At 30.0% G+C, this 24,092-nt stretch overlaps 3 protein-coding genes and 1 long non-coding RNA gene across 6 annotated transcripts in view; 2 read left to right on the top strand and 2 right to left on the bottom strand.

Moving 5' to 3' along the window:
• Positions 1-2,470, bottom strand: part of LOC104785657 (vacuolar cation/proton exchanger 1) — a gene marked incomplete in the record, with an annotated part of 3,625 nt that extends 1,155 nt beyond the window's left edge. The window contains 6 exon segments of the mRNA XM_019245713.1: positions 1-121; positions 225-449; positions 704-900; positions 984-1,012; positions 1,647-1,714; positions 2,043-2,470. Coding sequence (XP_019101258.1) covers positions 1-121; positions 225-449; positions 704-900; positions 984-1,012; positions 1,647-1,714; positions 2,043-2,327 — 925 coding nt within the window.
• LOC104785656 (GDSL esterase/lipase At2g38180-like) lies at positions 9,155-10,919 on the top strand. 2 transcript variants are annotated; one of them, XM_010510912.2, is made up of 6 exons: positions 9,155-9,415; positions 9,684-9,761; positions 9,888-10,028; positions 10,131-10,207; positions 10,289-10,432; positions 10,524-10,919. In XM_010510912.2, exons 1-6 carry the CDS (start codon positions 9,377-9,379, stop codon positions 10,792-10,794), a joined length of 750 nt encoding a protein of 249 aa, XP_010509214.1. In that variant the 5' UTR covers positions 9,155-9,376; the 3' UTR covers positions 10,795-10,919. The 2 variants fall into 2 exon arrangements, with proteins under 2 accessions (XP_010509214.1, XP_010509212.1); XM_010510910.2 differs by having other exon boundaries at positions 9,157-9,420.
• LOC104785655 lies at positions 18,071-20,851 on the top strand. 2 transcript variants are annotated; one of them, XM_010510909.2, is made up of 11 exons: positions 18,071-18,159; positions 18,245-18,492; positions 18,622-18,728; positions 18,814-18,939; positions 19,055-19,148; positions 19,465-19,545; positions 19,625-19,710; positions 19,810-19,965; positions 20,053-20,128; positions 20,242-20,557; positions 20,697-20,778. In XM_010510909.2, exons 2-11 carry the CDS (start codon positions 18,255-18,257, stop codon positions 20,770-20,772), a joined length of 1,356 nt encoding a protein of 451 aa, XP_010509211.1. In that variant the 5' UTR covers positions 18,071-18,159; positions 18,245-18,254; the 3' UTR covers positions 20,773-20,778. The 2 variants fall into 2 exon arrangements, with proteins under 2 accessions (XP_010509211.1, XP_010509210.1); XM_010510908.1 differs by lacking the exon at positions 18,071-18,159 and having other exon boundaries at positions 18,176-18,492; positions 20,697-20,851.
• LOC104785654 lies at positions 22,969-24,037 on the bottom strand. Its single transcript, XR_767389.2, has 3 exons — positions 23,370-24,037; positions 23,152-23,292; positions 22,969-23,054 (listed from the first exon to the last, which is right to left on the bottom strand). It is a non-coding gene; the product is annotated as an uncharacterized LOC104785654 (long non-coding RNA).

The raw sequence follows: 24,092 nt of genomic DNA, 5'->3' as shown, positions 1-24,092 counted from the left end.
TGGCAACAACATACTCGGATAGCAATGCGATGACTAGTGTCATCCCAACCAACCATACAAAACCGCTCCAGAAACTAATCACCGCGGTTTCTTCTTCAACATCGTCATCATACTCATCTTCCTGAATACCAAATCCCAATTTAATAATTAAAGATCCATTACAACACAATAATATTTGACTCTTTATGTTATATATATCGTGTATATGTATATATTTTAGTTACCTGATCTTGTGCGTCGAACAATTGGCGGTGAGTCCAAAGCTGGAAAACGAGATATGCTATGTAACTGATCAACATAATAATACTGCTTGATCGCGATAGAACCAGTGACATGTCGGATATAACAGCAGCCGGAGTATCTTCCGTTGCCACGTATGTGTACAACAATGGGAGCAAGTGACACAACAAACCCAGTAGGAGTAAGAAGAAGTTCACATCGGCTTGTTTCTGCAACAAATGACCCATACAAATTGATTCGGTTTAGCAAAACCCGCTGTTTAAATTTTGTTCAAACTAATTAACCTATCGTCACCATAGTAGTACAACTTGCTTGTTTATCAAGCTATAACTTTTATATAAAATCCTGGTTAACACTCGCTATACAAAATCTACTGTGTTCCATTCCGGTTTAGTTATTTTAACTCAAACAAAATAATATTGCTTTTTGATATAATTGAACCGGAGTTAAAATAGAAGCATACCCGGTCGAACCGTTGCTCCCTCCGCAGATTAGCGATTCCGCCGCAGAAAAGTGAAGTCCCGAGAACCAATAGAAGATTCGACAAAATCGAACCTAGTAGCGAATATTTCACAACTGCGACCTTATTATTGGTCAATGCCAGAATCGCGATTATAAGCTCAGTCGCGTTTCCACACGTTGCGTTTAATAGACCACCCACTGCGGTTAAAACAAAACTCATTAAAAAACAAAATTGAGTATCTATATTATAAAATAAATTAAATTGGTTAAGAAGACGTTACATGTAGGACCGGTGTAGAAAGCGAGTTGCCTGCACGAGATGCACGAGAGAATGTGAATAATAAACTTACGACAGCAAAAATAATGTTATAACCTTTAACCGTTGATAAGATAATAAAGATGCTTCTAGATAATCATCAAATGTACTTTGAATACTATACTAGATGATACTAAGAGTTTGTAACTATGCTGTCACGTTGACATATGAGTGGGAAATAATTGTGTGTACGTGGTCGGTGATACCCAATCATGCATTTGCCGAATCCCCCAAAGAATATTGGTCCATGTCCATTTATTTCAAAAAGCATTAGCATATGATCCGAATTGGACCTAACTAATTCTAACTAACGTGTTATCCATGATAATAACCTTTTAGATTTTCAATCAAGTAGTGAAGAAAATCAAAATCTTAGTGGAAGTAAAAGGGACACGTTTGGTTTCTTGATAAAAAAAAAAGACACATAGAGCAACTAAAATTGTTATAATGAGTGGTTGGTTTAGTAAGAGTTTCTTAAAAACGAAATAAACTATTGGTATAACGTCGTGATAGATACTCATCTTATCGACAGTTGGCTAATCTTTGTCATGATCGTAAGGCGAAGAATTCAAATAATAATAAAATATGTAAACCGATAGAATAAGAGATGAGGATGAATACTACTTACTCTGTCAGAAAGCTGACTCGCTCAGCCAAAGGTGTCAGTCCTAGCATGCTCAGTCCAAATATCCACGGCTGTATTATTCCAATATTAACCAAATTAAATATTATGTACATCATGTATTATATTAAGTGCACAATTACATGGTAAGATTAGGAGGATATAGCAAAAATTTGACTTTAATACAATGATTGCAAATCTAATTTTAGGGGGAGCAATAATTTTGATTAGAAAACAAGCGTATAATGGCATAATTCCAAAATATCATAAATATTAATAACAAATTGATCAAAACCAAGATTTTTAGGCGTTTCGAATCCTATTCCTTTTTGAGAATATTTTGAATGATTTTCTTATTTAAAAAAATTGAATATTTGATGAAACAGAGGAAATTATAGATACCTGACTGACGCCACAATAGGTGCAGATAATGGCGGCAGGAATGGCCGGAAAAAGAATGGCAAGCTTTGTGCCGAGAATGACTTCTTGGAGATTAGTGAGAAAATCTTTGAGACCTTTGTATGGAACCTTCTGAATGACTCGGAGGTCTGATTTCTTCCTTAGAGAAGAAGAAGACATGTTGTGAGCTGTTCTTCCATGTCTCAGTTCTCTGCTCGATCCTTTCGCTGTCATGCTCGCGTTCCCGTTCTCTGCCGATGACCACGGCTCTGTCACGATTCCCGCCATTTCACCCACCAGTGACTCAAAAGACTATGTATTATGTAAATTCTGAGTCACAAATGTTTTTTGTTGTTGTTGTTGTTGTTGTGACTCTTTTGAGTTTTGCTTTGCTGATTCTTCTTTATATGATGAATGGCGTCATGATTTGGTTTGTATATATATACTGATTAGTTTTTTTTTGCTACTGGGTCCACAAGGCAACTTCCTCGAAGTTTCCCTTGTGATATTTTTCTATTTATTTAACGTTTTGGGATGTTATGCATTTTTATATATTTGGAAAACCAAAATCAGAAATGGTATGTAAAGATATTGCCGGTCGATAGTTGGGGGTTTGTATAACACATGGCTGGTAAATCTTTGGTTCTTGGGAATTATTAATTATTTGGATTAATATCCAAATATTGTAAAGATATGTTTGGTTAGTCATACAGTAAAACTTTTATAAATTAATAATGTTGGGACCACAACATTTTATTAATTTATAGTGATATTAATTTATCTAGATATATTTTAATTGTTGAAATTTTTAAAAATTATTAGTTGAGACAATTTTAGAAAAGAATATTAAATTTTTAGATGTTATAAATTTTATGGATTTAGAATTAAATTTATATTTTTAGAAAACATTATTGATCATAAATTATAAATACTATAAATAATATTACTTATACACATTATATACATAAATTCAAATCTATGGATAATAAAATCAATTGTCCTACTTTAATAGCCTATAAAAATGTCAAAATGAAAATGATGCATATCTAGATATTTGAAAACTTTTTAAAAATTAGCTATTTTTATGACATGTTATAGAATATTTTATATTATTATAGCTTGAAAATACAACATAGCAATTGTTTTACATATATGAGCTTTTGGGAAAAATCAAATTATAAAGCATACATTACTATATCATTATATTTTGAAAATATAACATAACAATTGTTTTATAGATATGAGCACTTGAAAAAAAAACAAAATTATAAAGCATAGATTACTATATCAGCATATATATATATATATATATGTGTAAAATTACATAATTATTAATTTATGATATTATTGGGATCATATTTTTACAAGAGAATTTGAAAAAATTATTTACTTATTATCTTATCAAATTTTGTTATTTTTTACATTGGTCCGATTTGGAAATAACAAACTTTATTAATTTATAGTGATTATGAGGTTTTACTGTATTTTAGTCTAGTAGCACAATGGTTAAAAATAAATATGTTGAAGACTAAGACTACCACATTCAATGATTTTATAAGAGGAAATATATTATAATTCATAAAATAATATTAGTAGTATTCTATGAGTGATTAAATTACTGAAAACATTTTATTAGGCCTCGAAATCTATGTTGCATGGAAACTCTTTTTAAGCTCCGTTTTCCGTTTCCAAAACGTTTCAGAAATAGAAAACCGTGGAAACACAAAAACAAGTCATGGAAACACGATTCCTAAAAATCTCTATTTGAAAAACAATTAAAACACTATTTCCGTTTTGGAAACATGATGGAAACTTTTTTTAGTTTAGAAACTTAATAAATAAAATAATTTGAAAATATACATTCATTATAATACATATAAATATATAATATTATTAGTGTATTAAATCATTTATTTAATATTTTATGTTTTAATTTTGTGTTGTTTCAAATATTCCTTTTGATATAGGTTTTATGTTTGGTGTTTGAGTATGTATATATACATATATATCTAGATATATATATATACGTTTCTAAAACGTTTCCATTTCTTAATTTTTTTAAAAAATCATTTCCCATTTCCGAAACGTTTTGATTCCGTATATCCGTTTCCGTTTCTATGCAACCTAGCTTGAAATGAATATATAATTTATGCATATTGAATGTTTAACTTTGCCTTGTTTACAAAATATTTAGAGATAATTACAAAATGATAAAATCATAATAAATGAATAAAACATTTTTAACTACAGATATATACGTAGTTATGCACATATCTCTCGTAATACCCGCACTCGATTAAGTTAAAGTGCGGAGATCACTAAACAGTAGATACTCAAACTCTGCTTGACAAAGGCTTTGGGTGGGAAAGTGTACCCCATTGCGTGGATGTCAAGACATATTTAGTCCACATGGTACTCCAAAGAAGCTCATCAATGAGGAGATGTCATCGAACCATGATTCCATATTTCCACTGTACTCCAGTAACTTTAGGCTGACATGAAAAACCGAAAATGAGAAACCCGAAAAAAGACTCAAGAAAACAAGTTTGATAAATAAATAAATAAAACACCTGGTAAAAAAAGACATGTTCGGTAATAAAGAAAAAAAATACCCATGTTGTGTATTAAATGAATTTCGCATAAGAAAACGAATTAGTGTCACAATAACACGTGCTAGCTAGAGGGTGTTTTTTAGAGTATCTTAAAGGCCCAAACTTGTGTCGTTAGTACGAATACGAAGTTGATGGTTTAGCCATGTGGCTTTTTGGCTTAACGAGGAGGTAATAAATAATAGCTTCATAAAAGGCAGGAAGCGGCTGCTGGCTTTTGTTCGCTAGTAGTATTACTATTTATGATGTTATTAACTTTTAGCTGATGTTTATTTCATACTCCCTCCGTTTCAAAATATAGGATGTTTTGGAGAAATTGTTTGTTTCATAATATAGATAATATAGGATGCTTTCAAATTTCAATGCAACTTTTAGATTAGTTTAGTATTTTATATTATGCAGTATTGTTTCTGATTGGTTGAAGTTATTAAAAGTAAAGACTTCTTAATCTGTGTGTTTTACTTAAAACTATTCATCTGAAAAATGATGATTAAAACTAGACCATAGAAAAGAGGTCGACATTGATCATAAGAAAAAAAATGAGGTCGACAAATTAATCGAGATAAAGAACGAATCCAGCGAGAATAAGAAAGACATAAAAACGAGATTCATTCTTAAAAAAATATGTGATGTTCCAAGTATGTCTCTTTTGGAGGGAGGTATCAAATAAAATATAAAAAAAAAACAATGACGGATATATCCATTTCTATTTCTACCATAATCAAACTGAAGTCTTGGAGATGATTTAGAGAGAAAAAATATGCGAGATGGCGAGGATCTGAAGATCAAAACTTCTTGCCACATGATCTACTTCAACTTTGTATATTTAGATTGCCAAAGAATATATATATTTTTTAATTCTCAATTATTAGCAAAGCTATAAAATTGTAGTTTGCATAATAGTTTTCTTTATCGATCGTTCCAAATTATCAGGATGTTGTGAAGGGACCACTTCCTAATAGTCTAATACATTTCTATATTTTGTAGTAGTATAATATTAAATAGAACCTTAGATCTAGCGATAGGGTTGATTTAAAAGTCCATTAAGCTCCAACACATTTTGATGACCTTTTGCTTCAACACCCACCATCCAATATTCCGTACCCATAATATGTGAATTTGAAGATTTTGAAAAGATCTCATCAAGAAAGCGAAATGTGTGATAAAGTTAAACTAGTAGTATATAAGTAAATTAAAACATTCTAAGATAATTTCGTAATTGTACGCATAATGCATATATTCCAAGAATGATTTCGTAATTATACCCATCAATTTGTTCAGTTATATATAACTTATTCCCCTAATTTAGTGGCCTAGATAATTTTAGATTATAGCGCCACTAGTCCCGGAGAACTATAAAACTAAATATCATAAGCGCTTGACAACGATTGAGACGATCGAATTATATGTATTTATTGAAATTATGGTCTCTAAACCATAACGTAAGTACTCAAGCGGATGTGGCCGAGGAGTAGAGAGAAATAGGGAACCCAAGTGGGTAGATAAAGACGCAAACACAGCTGACGAACTCATATGTCGTGTCCGAATACAGAACAACATTGTTATTTCTGGAAAAGCCCCACAAATCTTTAGTGATTTTGGAAGTTACACTAGCTTCTTTTTTTTCGTTCAATCTTATATACGTATGGGCAACAATGGACGAAAGGCGTTGGGGACACAATAATGAAAAGGCCAAGAGAATAAAACCAAAATTGTATTTAACGTAGAAACCTTAGAGGAAACTTCCCGGAAGCTGCCTTCTTGATATTACGTCTATGTACTTCTCATTTGCATGTGGAAGATGTTGTTATTGACACTTCTTGGATAAACAATCTATTGCGATCTTTTGTCTTTGTTACTTAAAGATATCAAAACTAATCCAATCGCCTACATTTGTTTCCTTACTGTTTACTTGTTAGGGCATCTAGCCTAGCGTGGTCAGAAACCATTTGACGAGAGCGGGTGGGTCCTTTAGTGTGTACGGAATAAGAGACTAATGTTATCATTTACATCATCTCTTCTTACAAAGAATCGTAATCATACATTCTCTCACAGTATAAATAACCATATCTTTGCAAAGAATCCTAAGCAAAAATGAGTACGAATATAAATAACGGCTTCGCAATTATTGTTGTCGATCATAAATTCTATTCACATACGACCAGTACTAAACAGTGTTCCAAGGATAAATTGGTAAAGGTAATGTTTTCGGACTTCACAAGATATGAAACGTATAGTTAAGGTGAAAAAAAAAAAAAAAAGCTGACCGATTGTATAAACTTCCGCAAAAGAAAAGATTCTTAAGCTTGATGATTAGTGATTCTCATATATATATGAACGAAACAGCTTATCTAATTATATGGTACTATGAAACCTAATGGAGCGGTTGAACCACTCCAATATGATGAGGAACCACCCCAACCTAATAAACATGACAACTTTGTTAAAAAGCCTGATTCACGTAATTGGTATCAAAAGCGTTTTAGAAAACGGAAGCACATTAGCGGTAATAAAAAAAAAAGGTACCAGTACTTCTTCACCAAAAAAAAAGAAAAAGAGGTACCAGTACTGTCTAATGTTTAGTTTAGAGCGATTTCTAATGTTTCAAAAAGTAGTTTACTAAACCTAATTTTGAACTTGTAAACCCGTACTGCTGTAGCTCTAAATCCTACTATATTAATTAGAAAGTACAAATATGAAACTAACCTTAAAATATCTAAAAAATTACATTCAATTGTCACTAGAAAAACATAATTAAGATTAATTAATTAATTAAATAAATATAATTAATTAAAAAATGAAAATCGGAGACCCATTAAATAAAATAAATTGTAGAAAATAAAAAAATCTATTATGTAGTATCAAAATTAATTCATACTTAAAAAAAATTAACAGATAAAATTTTTAGAATTTAATCGAAGAAAATTTAGAACTACGAATTTTATCCTACTATATTAATTGGGAAGTACAAATATAAAACTAATATTAAAATGTGTAAAATATTACATTCAATTGCCATTAGAAAAACTTAATTAAGATTAATTAATTAATTAAATAAATATAATTAATTAAAAAATGAAAATCGAGGACACATCAAATAAAATAAATGGTAGAAAAGTAAAAAAAAAATCTATTAGAATCAAAACTAATTCGTACTTTTAAAACAAAATTAATAGCTAATATTTTAAAAATCTAATCGAATAAAATCTACAACTACAAATTTTATCAAAAAAAAGTTTACATGAAAAGTTAAAATTATTGCAGACAAGAAAGGAAAGCCAAGAAAATAAAAACAATGAATGTTGTTTTTAAAAAGAGGTTTTTCAGAACCTTTGCTAGCTAATTAGCTATATTTAATTACTTTTTGAGTTTTTTACATGTTAGTAAAGATTGCGTTTAATTGATAAAAATTTAAACAATTTTATTCATTACATGCAAATGCTTTATTGATAGGTTTTCAAAAAACATTTTTAAAATAAAAAAATTATAATATAAACAAACCAAATTTTTACTTACAAACCATTATAAATAACATTATAACAAAATAAATTATTACAAATTTTAATTAAAAAAAAATTCAACCCACGGTTTTCCGCCGGATAATACCTAGACCTAGTTCACATATTAAAATTGTTGTTTACTTCACTAATGATATACAGTAAAACCTCTATAAATTAATACTCTATAAATTAATAAACAATATAAATTAATAAATTTTGTTGGTCCCAAGTTGGGCCAGTGTAAAAATTAACAATATTCGATAAGATAATAAGATAATATTTTTTTTGAAATCTCCATGTAAAATATGGTCCCAATAATATCATAAATTAATAATCATGTAAATATAAATATAAATATAAATAAATATATATATATATATAATAGTGTATGTTTCTTCTAAACTCATTTCTATAGAACAATTGTAATGTTGTATTTTCAAACTATAATGATATCTTTAAAATATTTTATAACATGTCATACAAATAATTAAATTTTAAAGTTTAATTTTTAGATATTCATCATTTACAATTTGATAATTTGACAGATTATAAAAATAGGAGAATTGGTATTATTTTTCATAAATTTGAATTTATGTATGTCATGTGTATAAGTCAATTTGTCTATAGTATTTGTAATTTATTGTCAATAATGCTTTCTAAACATTACAAGTTCAATTCCTAAACCATAAAATTTATAACATTTGAAAGTTTAATATTATTTTGTTATAGTTGTTCCAATTCATAATTTTAAAAATTTAAATAATTTAAAATATATTTATAAATTAATAATTATTAATTTACAGTATAAAATAATAATTATTAATTTATAAATAAATTAATATCACTATAAATTAATAAAATGTTTTGGTCCCACCATTATTAATTTATAGAGGTTTTACTGTAATATGTTGACTAGGAGAGACCAGACATAGGAATTTATTCTTTTGATTATTTTAAGAATAATACACTTAAAGGAATTTTTTTGGGTAATGTGTTTGGTACCTTTCTCTCAGTAGTGCGATCTGACACTTATCACAAAACGCATAAACCCTTATTTTGCATGGCCTAATCAATTTATTACTAATCAGTCTCTCTCTCTTTTTTTCTTAATTAATCGGAGTGAGACGAAGCAAAACTCTCCTGGCGAGAGAAGAAGAAGCTATGGTTGGACCACAAAGACCTCAAATCGTCCTCTTCGGTTCTTCAATTGTTCAATACAGCTTCACCGATGGTGGTTGGGGTGCCACACTCGCTGACATCTACTCTCGTACGGTTTGTAATTTCTCTCCTCTTCTTTTCCCTTCCAATTCCCAAAATTTTCTCCCAATTCCTTGTAATCTCGACTTGTAGTTCTCGAATTTTCCGTTTAGGACTTGATTGTGTAGTGAATAATCTAACAAATGAACCCACCTAATCTGTGTAATGCTGATGACCCTTTACTATTCGCAAGTGGAGAAACTGTTTCATTGTTAATATAGCTAATGATTGAGGATAAAGTTCGTACCTTTATGTGTGTTTTGATTTCATATCTACAGGCTGACATCATCGTTCGTGGTTATGCTGGTTGGAATTCTAGGTTTGCCTTGAAGGTCTTAGACCAAGTCTTCCCAAAGGTATACATACACTCTCTTCTTATTGACATTCTTGTAGTCAATCTTATGTATGATTCCTCATTGAGATCTCCCATAGTGAAAGATTAGTCTTTTCTTGACCTCTGTTTTTGGTTTTTGTACTATTAGGATGCTGTGATACAACCTTCATTGGTGATAGTCTATTTCGGTGGGAATGATTCAATGGATCCTCATCCATCAGGCTTTGGTCCTCATGTTCCTTTATCTGAATTCATTGATAACATGAGACAAATTGGAGAGCATCTTTTGGTAATGCCCTTTTCAAAGTTTTTTTTTAATGTTAGTGCCTCTCTGAAAGGTGTTGCCTTTACTTGCTAACTCTTGGTATCTTCTTATTCCTCTTCTTACTAGGGACTTTCGGATAAGACCCGCGTCATTTTTCTTACTCCTCCGCCAATGAATGAGAAACAGATCCAGATAGTTTTTGGGTACATGTCTTACTGAACTTTGGTCTCTTACTATTATCTTTTGGATGTTTGATCATTAGCTTTATGTAACTCATGTCTCAGGGGTATGGTAAAAGGCCGGAGTAACGAGCGGTGTCGTCCATATGCAGAAGCGTTGTTAAATCTATGCAGAGAGATTAATGTGAAAGGTGTTGATATTTGGACAGCAATACAGCAACAAGATGATTGGTTGAATAGCTGCTTCACGTAAGCTACTAAAACCTTCATGATTCATTTAACTCTGAAATGATTCTTGGTTAAACTTACTCTCTCCTTGGGGTTTGTTTTTACTTCATAGAGATGGGATCCATTTCACAGCAAAGGCAAGCGAGATTGTCTTGAAGGAGATACTGAAGGCAGTGAGAGAAGCGGATTGGAAACCGAGTCTTTACTGGAAGTCATTACCTGTTGAGTTTCCATTTGATTTTGGTGTTCCAAACTCCATAACCCTTTGTGATTTGGAATTAAACAGAAACATGCGGTATGAGCCAGACACCGTAAGCCTTTGTGAGCAAGAGTTAACCAGAAACGAGCAGTTGGAGTCACCACCGCCTACTGCCCGATTGTAAAACTACACTTGTTTACAATCTTGATGGTGTTATGTTAACAGTTTCACTCTTTATTTTTGCATCTCGATATTCATATTCCTAATTTAACATTTGGTTAGAAGCTTTGTTATGTATCATTAGGTTCATTGGTTCGTCGGATAACAACAATCAATCAATTCTCACTAGTATGCTTCAGAAATACAAAACAAAACACATTCAAATCTACAAACTCTGTTTTCGTTTGGTGAACACTAATGGTGGTCACTACTCAGCCAATTTTTTTTCAAAAATCCTAAGATAATCATACAAATTCACAAATGTGGGTGGTGTTATAGTACTTTAGTTATCGAATTTCACAGAGAGACCTATCACAAAAAAAATGATAAAATTTGTAAGCTAAGGGTAGACAATAAATAGTGTAGTTCGATTCGACAAGTTATTTCACAAACGAGTTCATTTGTTCCTCGCTCTACTTTGCAGGTTCTTTAAAGACGATTATGGAAATGCACAAATGTGTGTGTTTACTAAGGTGTCCCCATTCACATATATATATAGATATATCACAACAAATGAAAACAAGTTAGGTGAGATTGTTCGTTCTCATGGAAACAAGTAAAGTCGTAAATTATGATGATTGATGATAGAGAAAAGGTACGTAAAATGTTTTCTGAATCAGTTTATGTTATATAATACTGTTTGATTGTAAAATCATTGTTAGATTAATTTACCATAGAGAAGTGTTAAAAACTTAAAATTGTGTATCAATATATTCAATACATCTACACTATTAAAAGGGAAGCATTATTTACAAAGCAAAATGAAACTTGAGAATATATGACGTAAAATAACCCTGAATAAATTATAAAGCATACAATAGGAGAAAGACATTAAAGTAATTTTTAATGTGAAAACAAGATGATCCGTTTGTGACCCCGGTTTTCTTAATTCGGATCATGTTTTACAAAACGGATCAAGAATAAAAAGTCTTGCATCCAAACATAATCGACCACAATTATACACAATAAAAGTCAAACAAAAAAATATATATTTTAGGGAAGTGAAAACAAATCAGTATCGGTGATAATTAGTAACTTCCATAACTAATATTATGGAACATTAATCACACAGTTTAAATAACATATAATTCAATATAAAAAACTATCCATATTTAAATTCTAATTAAAAATGAATTATTAAGTTGAAATCTCGAATATTACCTTAAATAATGATATCAAATCAAATATCTAATTAACCTCAAATGGTTGTTAATTAGCAAGTTAAATACGACCATATATAATTTCAGTAATTTAGGAAAATTGTTTTTATTTAGGAAATTAATGTGATACAAAAGTCTACACGTTTCATATCTTTTCTTGATTTAGTTTGAAAAATTTAGATTATCATATATACGAAATTTAAGCTACTTACCAAATTCTGTAGTTATCTTAGCTAATTATAAAAACGGGTATAAAATTATAAATTCAAAATTTTATATATGTAAACATATTTCATTTGGTTATTTATTTTGAGATATTTCCGGAAACATTGATTATCGATTTTATGTTACAAAATTGAACAGTTTAAAATTGATTTTACATTATGATTTTCCTTTTTATTAGTATATTAAAATAGATTGTATTGAGCTAATCTAATCTCTATATAAGACATATCGAAATATTTTGTTTCATTCATTCACAAAAAAAAAATTTGAGCATCAATATTTTGAATTTTGAGTTTCTTAACTTTTATATTTCAATATCTTTTAGTCTTTCAGATTTGAAACTCTTCAAGAACATGTGAAATATAAAAGTCAAGACTATAAAACTTCTAAAATATGGGTGCTGTGAAACAATCAAGTTCTTATAATCGATTTTATCTTATGATTTTTTTTTGTATAATTACCATTTTTAATGTTAGTACATATATACATTAGTTATAATAGTATAGTTTTACTTCATGATTATATTGTTACAAAATCGAACAGTTTAAAATGGATTTTACATTATGATTTTCCTTTTTGTTAGTATATTAAAATAGATTGTATTGAGCTAATCTAATCTCTATATAAGACACATCGAAGTATTTTGTTTCATTCATTCACAAAAAAATTTTGAGCATCAATATTTTGAGATTTGAGTTTCTTAACTTTTATATTTCAATATCTTTTAGTCTTTCAGATTTGAAATTCTTCAAGAACATATGAAATATAAAAGTCAAGACTGTAAAACTGTTAAAATACGGGTGATGTGAAACAATAAGGTTTTTATAATCGATTTTATCTTATGATTTTTTTTTATAATTACCGTTTTTTAATGTTAGTACATATATACATTAGTTATAACAGTATAGTTTTACTTCATGATTATATTGTTACACGTCGCCTATTGATAATAATCATATTAGTGTGAGTGATTTCTTAGATCTATTTCCAAATCATAATAATTTTTGCAGTGTTATAAGGTTCTGAAATGGCTAACTTAACCATCTGATGAAGGTTTAGAACTAAAATATAAATAATGCAATGGTTCCTTCTCTTAGGTTTAACATCTCAAGACTAGAGTAACTTTGAAAAATTGTAATGAAAAATTTGTAACATATTTCATTTAAGATCTAATATTTTAAATTGATATTTTTCATTTTAAAATGATTTTAATTGTTTTTAGCCATACATGATTTAATAATATTTATATGTATTTATATGTTTGGAGGCGGTAAAAATAACAAATGTTGTTACTACATATGGTGTGAAAGAGAAAATATGAAAGAGTAATTGTTAAGGGACTTTAATCATGAATAATATGTAATTATATATCAAATTTGTTTATCCATCCACACATATAACGTAGGTATATATGTGTATATATATATGTTTGGTATAAAAAATCAAAATGTTATTAATATATTTTAAAAAATCGAATTTTAAATTCACATTTTTGTTTTTTTTTATTCAATTTGGGTGCTATTTAAATTGAGGTTATCAAACAAAACAAAACATATGGCTACAATTGTCTATCCAAACTGATAGGAATCAATATAATCTTCAATAAAATTTTGGAAAGATAATTATAAATTTAAGTAATATAAGTAATTCATATTTAATTCTACCGTATATATAGAAATTATCATACCAACTAAAAATAAAGAATCCCCCTAATCTTCGCCTTCATGAACCATATAATGCGATTTCAAAAAAATATGTTTGGGTTTCAATTTGAATCATTATGTTAATATCATAAGTCTTTAAATACAAATATATCAAAATGATAAAATTTTGATTCACACGAATATTCTTAATTTTCCTTATAATTCGAATATATTTTTTTGAAGCAAACATTAATTAGATTAAAAACCATAATTACTGTAACAGTGATAATGCATAAGGATAAATTTCATGAATAAAAATACCAATGAATAAAGGATATCATATATTCATATGATATATAAATATACTATAAAATATGATATTTTCAATAAGAATAAAAAGTCAATAAATTTTGTACTCTTTTGCAAATGATTAATTTTGGGACAGGTAAAGTTCTACTTGGGGACAAAATTTACAGGAAATTCAAGTATTTTTAAAAACATAATAGATAAATTTTGAAAAACATAAAGAAAATTTGGATAATTTTCATTAATTTTGTAAAACTTAAATACACAAAAAGGTACATAAAATACGGGTATATATTCCATATGAACCTCTTACCTATTTTTTTATATGTGGGACAAAAAAATACAATCTCAAATTTATTAAAACCATAATTATGAGATAGAATCTACACTATTAAAAGGGAAGCATTATTTACAAGGCAAAATGAAACTTGAGAATATATGACATAAAATAACCCTGAATAAATTAAAAAGCATACAATAGGAGAAGGACATTAAAGTAATTTTTAATGTGAAAACAAGATGATCCGTTTGTGACCCCGGTTTTCTTAATTCGGATCATGTTTTACAAAACGGATCAAGAATAAAAAGTCTTGCATCCAAACATAATCGACCACAATTATACACAATAAAAGTCAAACAAAAAAATATATATTTTAGGGAAGTGAAAACAAATCAGTATCGGTGATAATTAGTAACTTCCATAACTAATATTATGGAACATTAATCACACAGTTTAAATAACATATAATTCAATATAAAAAACTATCCATATTTAAATTCTAATTAAAAATGAATTATTAAGTTGAAATCTCGAATATTACCTTAAATAATGATATCAAATCAAATATCTAATTAACCTCAAATGGTTGTTAATTAGCAAGTTAAATACGACCATATATAATTTCAGTAATTTAGGAAAATTGTTTTTATTTAGGAAATTAATGTGATACAAAAGTCTACACGTTTCATATCTTTTCTTGATTTAGTTTGAAAAATTTAGATTATCATATATACGAAATTTAAGCTACTTACCAAATTCTGTAGTTATCTTAGCTAATTATAAAAACGGGTATAAAATTATAAATTCAAAATTTTATATATGTAAACATATTTCATTTGGTTATTTATTTTGAGATATTTCCGGAAACATTGATTATCGATTTTATGTTACAAAATTGAACAGTTTAAAATTGATTTTACATTATGATTTTCCTTTTTATTAGTATATTAAAATAGATTGTATTGAGCTAATCTAATCTCTATATAAGACATATCGAAATATTTTGTTTCATTCATTCACAAAAAAAAAATTTGAGCATCAATATTTTGAATTTTGAGTTTCTTAACTTTTATATTTCAATATCTTTTAGTCTTTCAGATTTGAAACTCTTCAAGAACATGTGAAATATAAAAGTCAAGACTATAAAACTTCTAAAATATGGGTGCTGTGAAACAATCAAGTTCTTATAATCGATTTTATCTTATGATTTTTTTTTGTATAATTACCATTTTTAATGTTAGTACATATATACATTAGTTATAATAGTATAGTTTTACTTCATGATTATATTGTTACAAAATCGAACAGTTTAAAATGGATTTTACATTATGATTTTCCTTTTTGTTAGTATATTAAAATAGATTGTATTGAGCTAATCTAATCTCTATATAAGACACATCGAAGTATTTTGTTTCATTCATTCACAAAAAAATTTTGAGCATCAATATTTTGAGATTTGAGTTTCTTAACTTTTATATTTCAATATCTTTTAGTCTTTCAGATTTGAAATTCTTCAAGAACATATGAAATATAAAAGTCAAGACTGTAAAACTGTTAAAATACGGGTGATGTGAAACAATAAGGTTTTTATAATCGATTTTATCTTATGATTTTTTTTTATAATTACCGTTTTTTAATGTTAGTACATATATACATTAGTTATAACAGTATAGTTTTACTTCATGATTATATTGTTACACGTCGCCTATTGATAATAATCATATTAGTGTGAGTGATTTCTTAGATCTATTTCCAAATCATAATAATTTTTGCAGTGTTATAAGGTTCTGAAATGGCTAACTTAACCATCTGATGAAGGTTTAGAACTAAAATATAAATAATGCAATGGTTCCTTCTCTTAGGTTTAACATCTCAAGACTAGAGTAACTTTGAAAAATTGTAATGAAAAATTTGTAACATATTTCATTTAAGATCTAATATTTTAAATTGATATTTTTCATTTTAAAATGATTTTAATTGTTTTTAGCCATACATGATTTAATAATATTTATATGTATTTATATGTTTGGAGGCGGTAAAAATAACAAATGTTGTTACTACATATGGTGTGAAAGAGAAAATATGAAAGAGTAATTGTTAAGGGACTTTAATCATGAATAATATGTAATTATATATCAAATTTGTTTATCCATCCACACATATAACGTAGGTATATATGTGTATATATATATGTTTGGTATAAAAAATCAAAATGTTATTAATATATTTTAAAAAATCGAATTTTAAATTCACATTTTTGTTTTTTTTTATTCAATTTGGGTGCTATTTAAATTGAGGTTATCAAACAAAACAAAACATATGGCTACAATTGTCTATCCAAACTGATAGGAATCAATATAATCTTCAATAAAATTTTGGAAAGATAATTATAAATTTAAGTAATATAAGTAATTCATATTTAATTCTACCGTATATATAGAAATTATCATACCAACTAAAAATAAAGAATCCCCCTAATCTTCGCCTTCATGAACCATATAATGCGATTTCAAAAAAATATGTTTGGGTTTCAATTTGAATCATTACGTTAATATCATAAGTCTTTAAATACAAATATATCAAAATGATAAAATTTTGATTCACACGAATATTCTTAATTTTCCTTATAATTCGAATATATTTTTTTGAAGCAAACATTAATTAGATTAAAAACCATAATTACTGTAACAGTGATAATGCATAAGGACAAATTTCAAGAATAAAAATACCAATGAATAAAGGATATCATATATTCATATGATATATAAATATACTATGAAATATGATATTTTCAATAAGAATAAAAAGTCAATAAATTTTGTACTCTTTTGCAAATGATTAATTTTGGGACAGGTAAAGTTCTACTTGGGGACAAAATTTACAGGAAATTCAAGTATTTTTAAAAACATAATAGATAAATTTTGAAAAACATAAAGAAAATTTGGATAATTTTCATTAATTTTGTAAAACTTAAATACCCAAAAAGGTACATAAAATACGGGTATATATTCCATATGAACCTCTTACCTATTTTTTTATATGTTGGACAAAAAAATACAATCTCAAATTTATAAAAACCATAATTATGAGATAGAAAAAAAATATGACATATATGAGACAGGACGAGTTTTTTTTTTCTAGAAATAAACATACTATTTTTATCTTATATTTTTATTGTAGTTATTTCTACTAATAACAAAACAGATATAATCCTTCTTTTTAACTAAAACACATAAAATATTGTATTGATATGAGTTTAGATTATAAATATTAATAATGTTCGTTAAAAATATGTTTACAAACATAAATCCACACATACGTAATATATTATAAACCTAATAAATCACCTTAGTTTTTGAAATCAATCCCGAACGTATGTGCGGGTCCAAATCTAGCTACTTATTAAATTATCTGTTTTTTTGGTAGGTGACTAATTAAATTAAATTGTAATGGGTAAACTTAACCTATTAAGAAAGCTTAAAATAGGTATTCTGTTTTAACATAATTTGACGAAAACACCCTCAACTTTTGTTTTGTATTAAATTAATCAAAAAGAGTTCTCAAAAGTCAAAACATTATAAGGTAATATAGTGATATCTTTCCATCTATAGTTCAACCCCGGCGAGGAAAAGAGGGAAGACTCACCGGTAAACCAATTACAAAAGTGTAACCGTTACATTATGGATAAGCTAAGCTTCGATCACAGATTCTCACAGGTTCTTTTTTTTTATCATTATAAATTTCTCCAATTTTTTTTATCAACTCTCCACCTCTCCCTTCAACTTTTTTTTCTCTCTCTAGAATCGCCGAGATGGATTCACCTCTTCATCCATCAACGCCGGACCTTAATGTACCTTATGCTCCTGTGTTCGACTCAAGGATCTCAGCTTCATCTTCTGATAACGTCGTCGAAAGAGATGATGATGATGGTGCTCGTAGTAGTAGAAGAAGTCATGGGGTTTTCAACTGGGGTGAGTTTTGCTCGTTCCGGAACCTTTTAGAGCCGAACTTCTGCTGGGCCACTTTGGCTCTTCTTGTCTGGGTCTTTGGTTTGTTTCTCTCAACTTCACAAATTTTACGATCTTTTTTTTTTCTTTTTCTTTTTTTTTTGTGTTATGGATTTTTTTGGTCTTTGGGTTTTGACTTAATTCTCTCGATTGATGATGATGACTCCACAGCGTCGTTTATTCTGATTAAGAATCTTTTTGAACCAAAGAACGTTTGGCTTGGACCTTCTTCGTCCATTCTTGTTGACCCAAGCTCCTTTTTTGTCAAAAGCATTATGGTTTGTCTTTTTTTTACTCACTTCTCTTTAAGTGTTTCTGTGTTGATCAAAGGGCTGTGTTAATTTATTGATATATTTTTGTTAGGTGAAGGAGCTGGATTGTTCAAAATCAGGCCTTCAGCTGTATGGATTCAATGGGTCTCCTCCCTTGGATCGTTTGGTGAACTGGTCAGAATCCCGAGTGTTTCCTCTCCCACAGGATACTTACAAGGTAGGTTTAAGATTTCTCTGTACTACAATATGTTTGAAGTCAGAATCTATTATAGTTTTGATTGTCATTGAATACTCTTGTAGACAATTTATTGATCTGATTCCATATTCCTCAGGGTTGGCCTTATTACTTTAATGAAGGATCTTCAATGAATATATCATATAGGGTTAAACCAGAAGGTTCTGCGGTTCAGCTTGTGGTCAATGAAGGTTAGTATATATATTGTAGTAGTTTTCTCATTTTTCTATGCCTGCTTCTACCTGTTGGTTTGATGTTGTCAGTGAGGCTGTTAAAATCATGTAACAACAGTAAGAAAAACCTAAAAGCTTGACACTAACCAAAATAACTTGGCTAAACCCATTCGTATATAGTTTATACTATAACGTAAAACAAAACCCCAACTAGAAAAGGAAAATAACTTTTGAAAGAACTAAGAAGGTATAGTAGTGTGAGTGAGTTTGTTTTTTTGTTTGAAAGTGTTTCCTTTTATGGAAAACTGATTATTTCGGGGCTCTCAATTCGTAGGAAGTCAAGGCATCTCTCGGACGTTTTGGGAAGAATCTGCATATCATTACATTAATGCATTGTCGTGGAATCTAATTGAGGGTTAGTCTAATGAAAGTTCCCAACTTAAAATGCATCGTGTTATAATGATTACCCATGAGTTGATAAAAGTTCTTTGTAGGGAGTGGTATGATTGAATTGAAGATGATTAAGTCTTCAAGTTATTATCTTGCTGTGGCTAACTTGAAGACGAGGAAGGACGTAGAGGTAAATAATTACTGACTTATCAAGTAATGACTTTGGATTCTGTTTTTATTTTTGGTTTCTGCACCGTTCATTGTTTTACTTGACCTGATGTTTTTTCAGGTGGAACTGACTATTGATGTGAGGGCTATGTTGTATGATACTAAAAAATCATTCTACAACTGTACCTTCAGCAATGGCGAGTGCACATTCAAGCTCAATGCAATGTCCCTTGTTGGAAACTCTGTTGTCGTAACTTCACCAGCACCGAGTCATGAGGTATGTATTTGGAAGCGTAAACAAAGTTATTATTATTAATCTTAGCTGAATGAATGTTCGTCTTATTGCCCTTGCCTTTGGGCTTAGGGAGTATCCATCGAAGATAAATGGTACATAAAGTTCACATATCAACATAGAGGGATTGGATATGTAATTTTCACTGGTAAACATTTTGATCTTATCAAAGTCAAGTTCATAATTGGATTTGAGCGTTGGTCAGTTTTCTCTTTGGCAAGAATTTGAAAGCAGTGACATGTAGTATTATTGCAAATGCAGGTGTGGTGACTTGCTTCATGCTGGTAGCTTTATGCATCTGCAAAAAGTTACAGTGCTTTTGTGAAGAGGGATATCTAGCCGGCAATGATTTCGCTAGAGCATTTCTACTTGAAAACAAAGATGACGATGTTTCAACCGTGTGTTCATTTAATGAGCCTTTTGCAAATGATGATGCTGATTTAGAAGATAATATGGGACATGTGGGTGAAGCGAGTAACCAAACAAGACGTCTCTGTGCCATTTGTTTGGATGCTCCAAAAGATTGCTTTTTCATCCCATGTGGCCACTGCGTCTCCTGTTATGAATGCGGAACAAAGTAAGTTTTTCTACACGAATAATTGATAATATACAACTAGACATATCAAAACTACGTACTTGATTGCAAAAATAGTATTTGGTTAATGTGTTTAGTGTATTGGGACTGATCTGAAATATTTAACCTTATGAATATGTAGGATGGCAGAAGCTGGTGGGAATTGTCCAATATGTCAAAAGAATATGAAGAAAGTAAAGCGTATCTATACAGTGTAAAATGAGTCAATATATAAATCTCTCTAATTAACATGATGTTGAATCCATAGAACCCATTAATAATAAATTATCATTTGATCTTGACAATTCTCATTTCTTTCTTTGCATGATTATTTCATTTCTTTCCTTGACCATCTTTTTTATTACACCATTTGTTAAAAGTTTTAACTTAAAACCACCATAAGTTAGGCAAATATAGTGAATCATATTGTTTGTTGACTATAACATTCCCAAATGGGTCCAAGCCCTGAAATGGTAAGTCGAGTATCTCTTGGTGACTTGGGAATATGCGTTACAGTGGGTATCAATCTATCTCCCCTCCAACACACAACCCTCTCCAATGCACAAATTTCTGACATTAATCAAGCTCTGTATGTTAATAATAAATTACTTTAATCAAGCTGTATGTTGTTACTTTAATCATAGAATCCAATCCCTTTGCTTTAAGGTTGGCTAGTATATTAGTAATAAGGTTTCTCTCTTCCTCTAAGAATCACCTAAATGGATTCAGTTCGAATGCAAATACAAATGCAACATCCACATCTCGTTGTATCTATCTCGTAACGTCGAAGAACAAATCCCCTCGTGTATGTACTGCTTCGTCCTCGTTATGGGTATGTGGTTCCTCGGTTGGTTTCTCAACTTATTTTTTGTTCCAATTTACTTTAAACCAGGGCGTCAGCTATATGGATTCTCTATGAGTCTCCTTTGAACTGTGAGCTTAACCTGTCTCACAGGATACTTACAAGGCAGGTTTAAGATTTTCAGTACGGTTTAAAATTGTCATTGAAAAACTGAAATCAAAGATTCAATCTTTACCTATTTTTTTAGTCACAATTGATTCTAGCTTTTGGTTGTCATTGGAATTCACTTTTTTGACAATTTATTGAACTGATTTCATTTGTCTTAGGGTTGGCAATATTATTTTAATAGAGGGACTCTTTTAAATATCACCTATAGGTTAAGCTCCAAGGTTCTGCGGTTCAGCTTCTGGTCGAGCAAGGTTAGTAATAATAGTCAGCGGCGGATCCAGCCAAAGTTTTGACCAGGTGCAACCAGTCCCAACCTATGTGGATCCGCCCCTGATAATAGTATATATTGTAGTTTTGTCAAATGCTGATTGCTATGTTTGCATGTTTGTTTTAGGTCTGGGCAAAATACCTGGATCCGAAGATTCGATCCGAACCCGATCAGAAAAACCCGATCCGAACCCGTATCCGAAATTGTAAAATACCCAAAGGGGTCTAAATCTCTAAATCCGAAAACCCGAACCCGAACCCGATCCGAACCGAAATCTGAACAGGTATCCGAATATACCCATATTATTATTATTATTTAGTAGTAATATATTAGTTATATTTATAATTTTAATAATAAAAGTGTCCAAAATATTCATATTTTTAGATATTTTCGATAATTTGAAGTATTTAAAATTTTTATTAGTAAACTTGGGTTAAAAATACTCTAAATTTTCAGATATATTGCGTATTATTGAATAATTTAGACTAAATTAGATACTAAAATTTTGAGTTTTGTGAACTTCGGGTAATCCGAATCCGAACCCGAAATACCCGAACCAAATCCGATCCGATCCCGAAGTCTAGAAATACCCGAACGGGTCCTATACATCTAAATCCGAAAACTCGAAACCGATCCGTACCCGAACGGGTACCGGAATGCCCAGGCCTAGTTTGTTTACCATTGTCAGCGAGGCTGTGAGCCTGTGATAGAGTTTCAACAAAACATGAACACAAAGAAATGCCTATGAGTTCTTCTTTATTGATGGAAACACGTAACCGCTAAATCTGCAGCAAAACCGCAAAAATATACCTAATCCCATTTCCCGCGTTGTTTTCTTACAACCGAGACTTCATTCCTATATTGTAGTAGTTAATTAAAGCCCCAACTAGAAAAGGAAAATGACTTTTTAATAAACGTAAGAGGATATAGAAGTCTGTTTGTAATTGTTGCGTGTGATGAGATTTTCTGTTTGTAATTGTTGTTGCCTTTATGAGATATATATATACTGATAATGTCAAGTCTCTCAATTCACAGGAACGCGAGTCATTCGCCGTTGAACAAGATTGCATTTTGTCGTGACATCGCTTGGTCATGGAATCTAATTCAGGGTTAGTCAAATGGAAGTTCCTACATAAAATTGCATTGTATTGCCCATGAGTTTAATAGACGTCCTTTTACAGGGAGTGGTATGATTCAATTGGAGATAAGTAAGTCTTCAGGTTATTATATTATCTTACTGTGGCTAACTTGAAGAAGAGACCCTGAAAACACGTAAAGGAGACAATAAGGTTGTTGTAAGCGTGAACTGGTTTTTTAACTGATGTTTTGTCCATGTAGCTTCATGGATTGTAGTTCTACCTCAATGATTAGAGTTTCTAAATGTGGGCAATTCCTTAAAAGAACTGGCATTGCTTGCCATCCCCGATTCATGTCACTCCAAATACTTAACAATTTGAGGTTGTTGAACACTGGCATCGCTTCACAGCACCTTGAAAGCACCTGCAAACGAAATAAAAGGTTAATAAAAGGTTGTTTGCTCGATTTGACCTTGAGTGCTCTTGTTTGCTCGATTTGACCTTGAGTTAATAAAAGGTTGATTTGAGCCTCGACTAAGTTTTCAAAGTTAACTTGTGGATAGTCCTCCGCAAGAGAATCACAGTAATAAAAGTAAACAAGACTTGGAGGATCTGGCTAGACACAGTCACATTGGACTCCCTCCACCGGGTATTACTCATATCTAACTCTTCAAGCGCAGGGCAAGCAGAAAGAAGAATCGGAAACAGACCAATACATAACACGCAGGAGTCAAGAACAAGAGTTTTAAGCATCGGTAAGCATATATCCTTCTCCCACCAATAAAGATCAAATTCACTTCCTAGTCTCAGCTCAACCAGTGTCCTACTGACACCCACTTCGTGAGGCAGCCAATATAAATCTCTGAAATCAATGAAAAGATGGAGGTCCGAAACACCACGCTTCAGCACATTACATAACCAACGATCCACACGATCTGAGTCAACACCAGTTTTACACTTGAGGGAGAATTTGACTATGGGAGAATCACTCTGCAATGTCAATACTCTATCCACAAAATCCATGAAGCTCTGCGTATTTCGGACTCTTTCCGGCTGACCCTCTTCTTGATGAAGGAAGACAGAGTCGTCAAACTCGAGAGAAGGGACAAAAGCAAACAGATAAACACAAATTAATAATTCATTCAGGATTGTAAACCGCAAATTAAATTAAATAAACACAAACCAAATTAGTAAAAATACCAAAAAAAAAAAAAAAAAAAAAAA

This window comes from Camelina sativa, chromosome 5 (assembly GCF_000633955.1).
Source record: "Camelina sativa cultivar DH55 chromosome 5, Cs, whole genome shotgun sequence".
NCBI classification, from domain to species: Eukaryota; Viridiplantae; Streptophyta; class Magnoliopsida; order Brassicales; family Brassicaceae; genus Camelina; species Camelina sativa.
This window is presented reverse-complemented; position numbering and strand designations above follow the sequence as displayed.

What these genes read in the sequence shown, in the direction of transcription:
- LOC104785656 (XM_010510910.2), top strand. Translation starts at nt 9,310, where the DNA reads ATGGTTGGACCACAAAGACCTCAAATCGTCCTCTTCGGTTCTTCAATT. An exon ending in AAATTGGAGAGCATCTTTTG is followed by an intron (nt 10,029 to 10,130) that starts GTAATGCCCTTT and finishes TCTTCTTACTAG; the next exon opens with GGACTTTCGGATAAGACCCG. An exon ending in TGGTTGAATAGCTGCTTCAC is followed by an intron (nt 10,433 to 10,523) that starts GTAAGCTACTAA and finishes TTTACTTCATAG; the next exon opens with AGATGGGATCCATTTCACAG.
- LOC104785655 (XM_010510908.1), top strand. Translation starts at nt 18,255, where the DNA reads ATGGATTCACCTCTTCATCCATCAACGCCGGACCTTAATGTACCTTAT. An exon ending in TTTTTGTCAAAAGCATTATG is followed by an intron (nt 18,729 to 18,813) that starts GTTTGTCTTTTT and finishes TATTTTTGTTAG; the next exon opens with GTGAAGGAGCTGGATTGTTC. An exon ending in GTCGTGGAATCTAATTGAGG is followed by an intron (nt 19,546 to 19,624) that starts GTTAGTCTAATG and finishes AGTTCTTTGTAG; the next exon opens with GGAGTGGTATGATTGAATTG.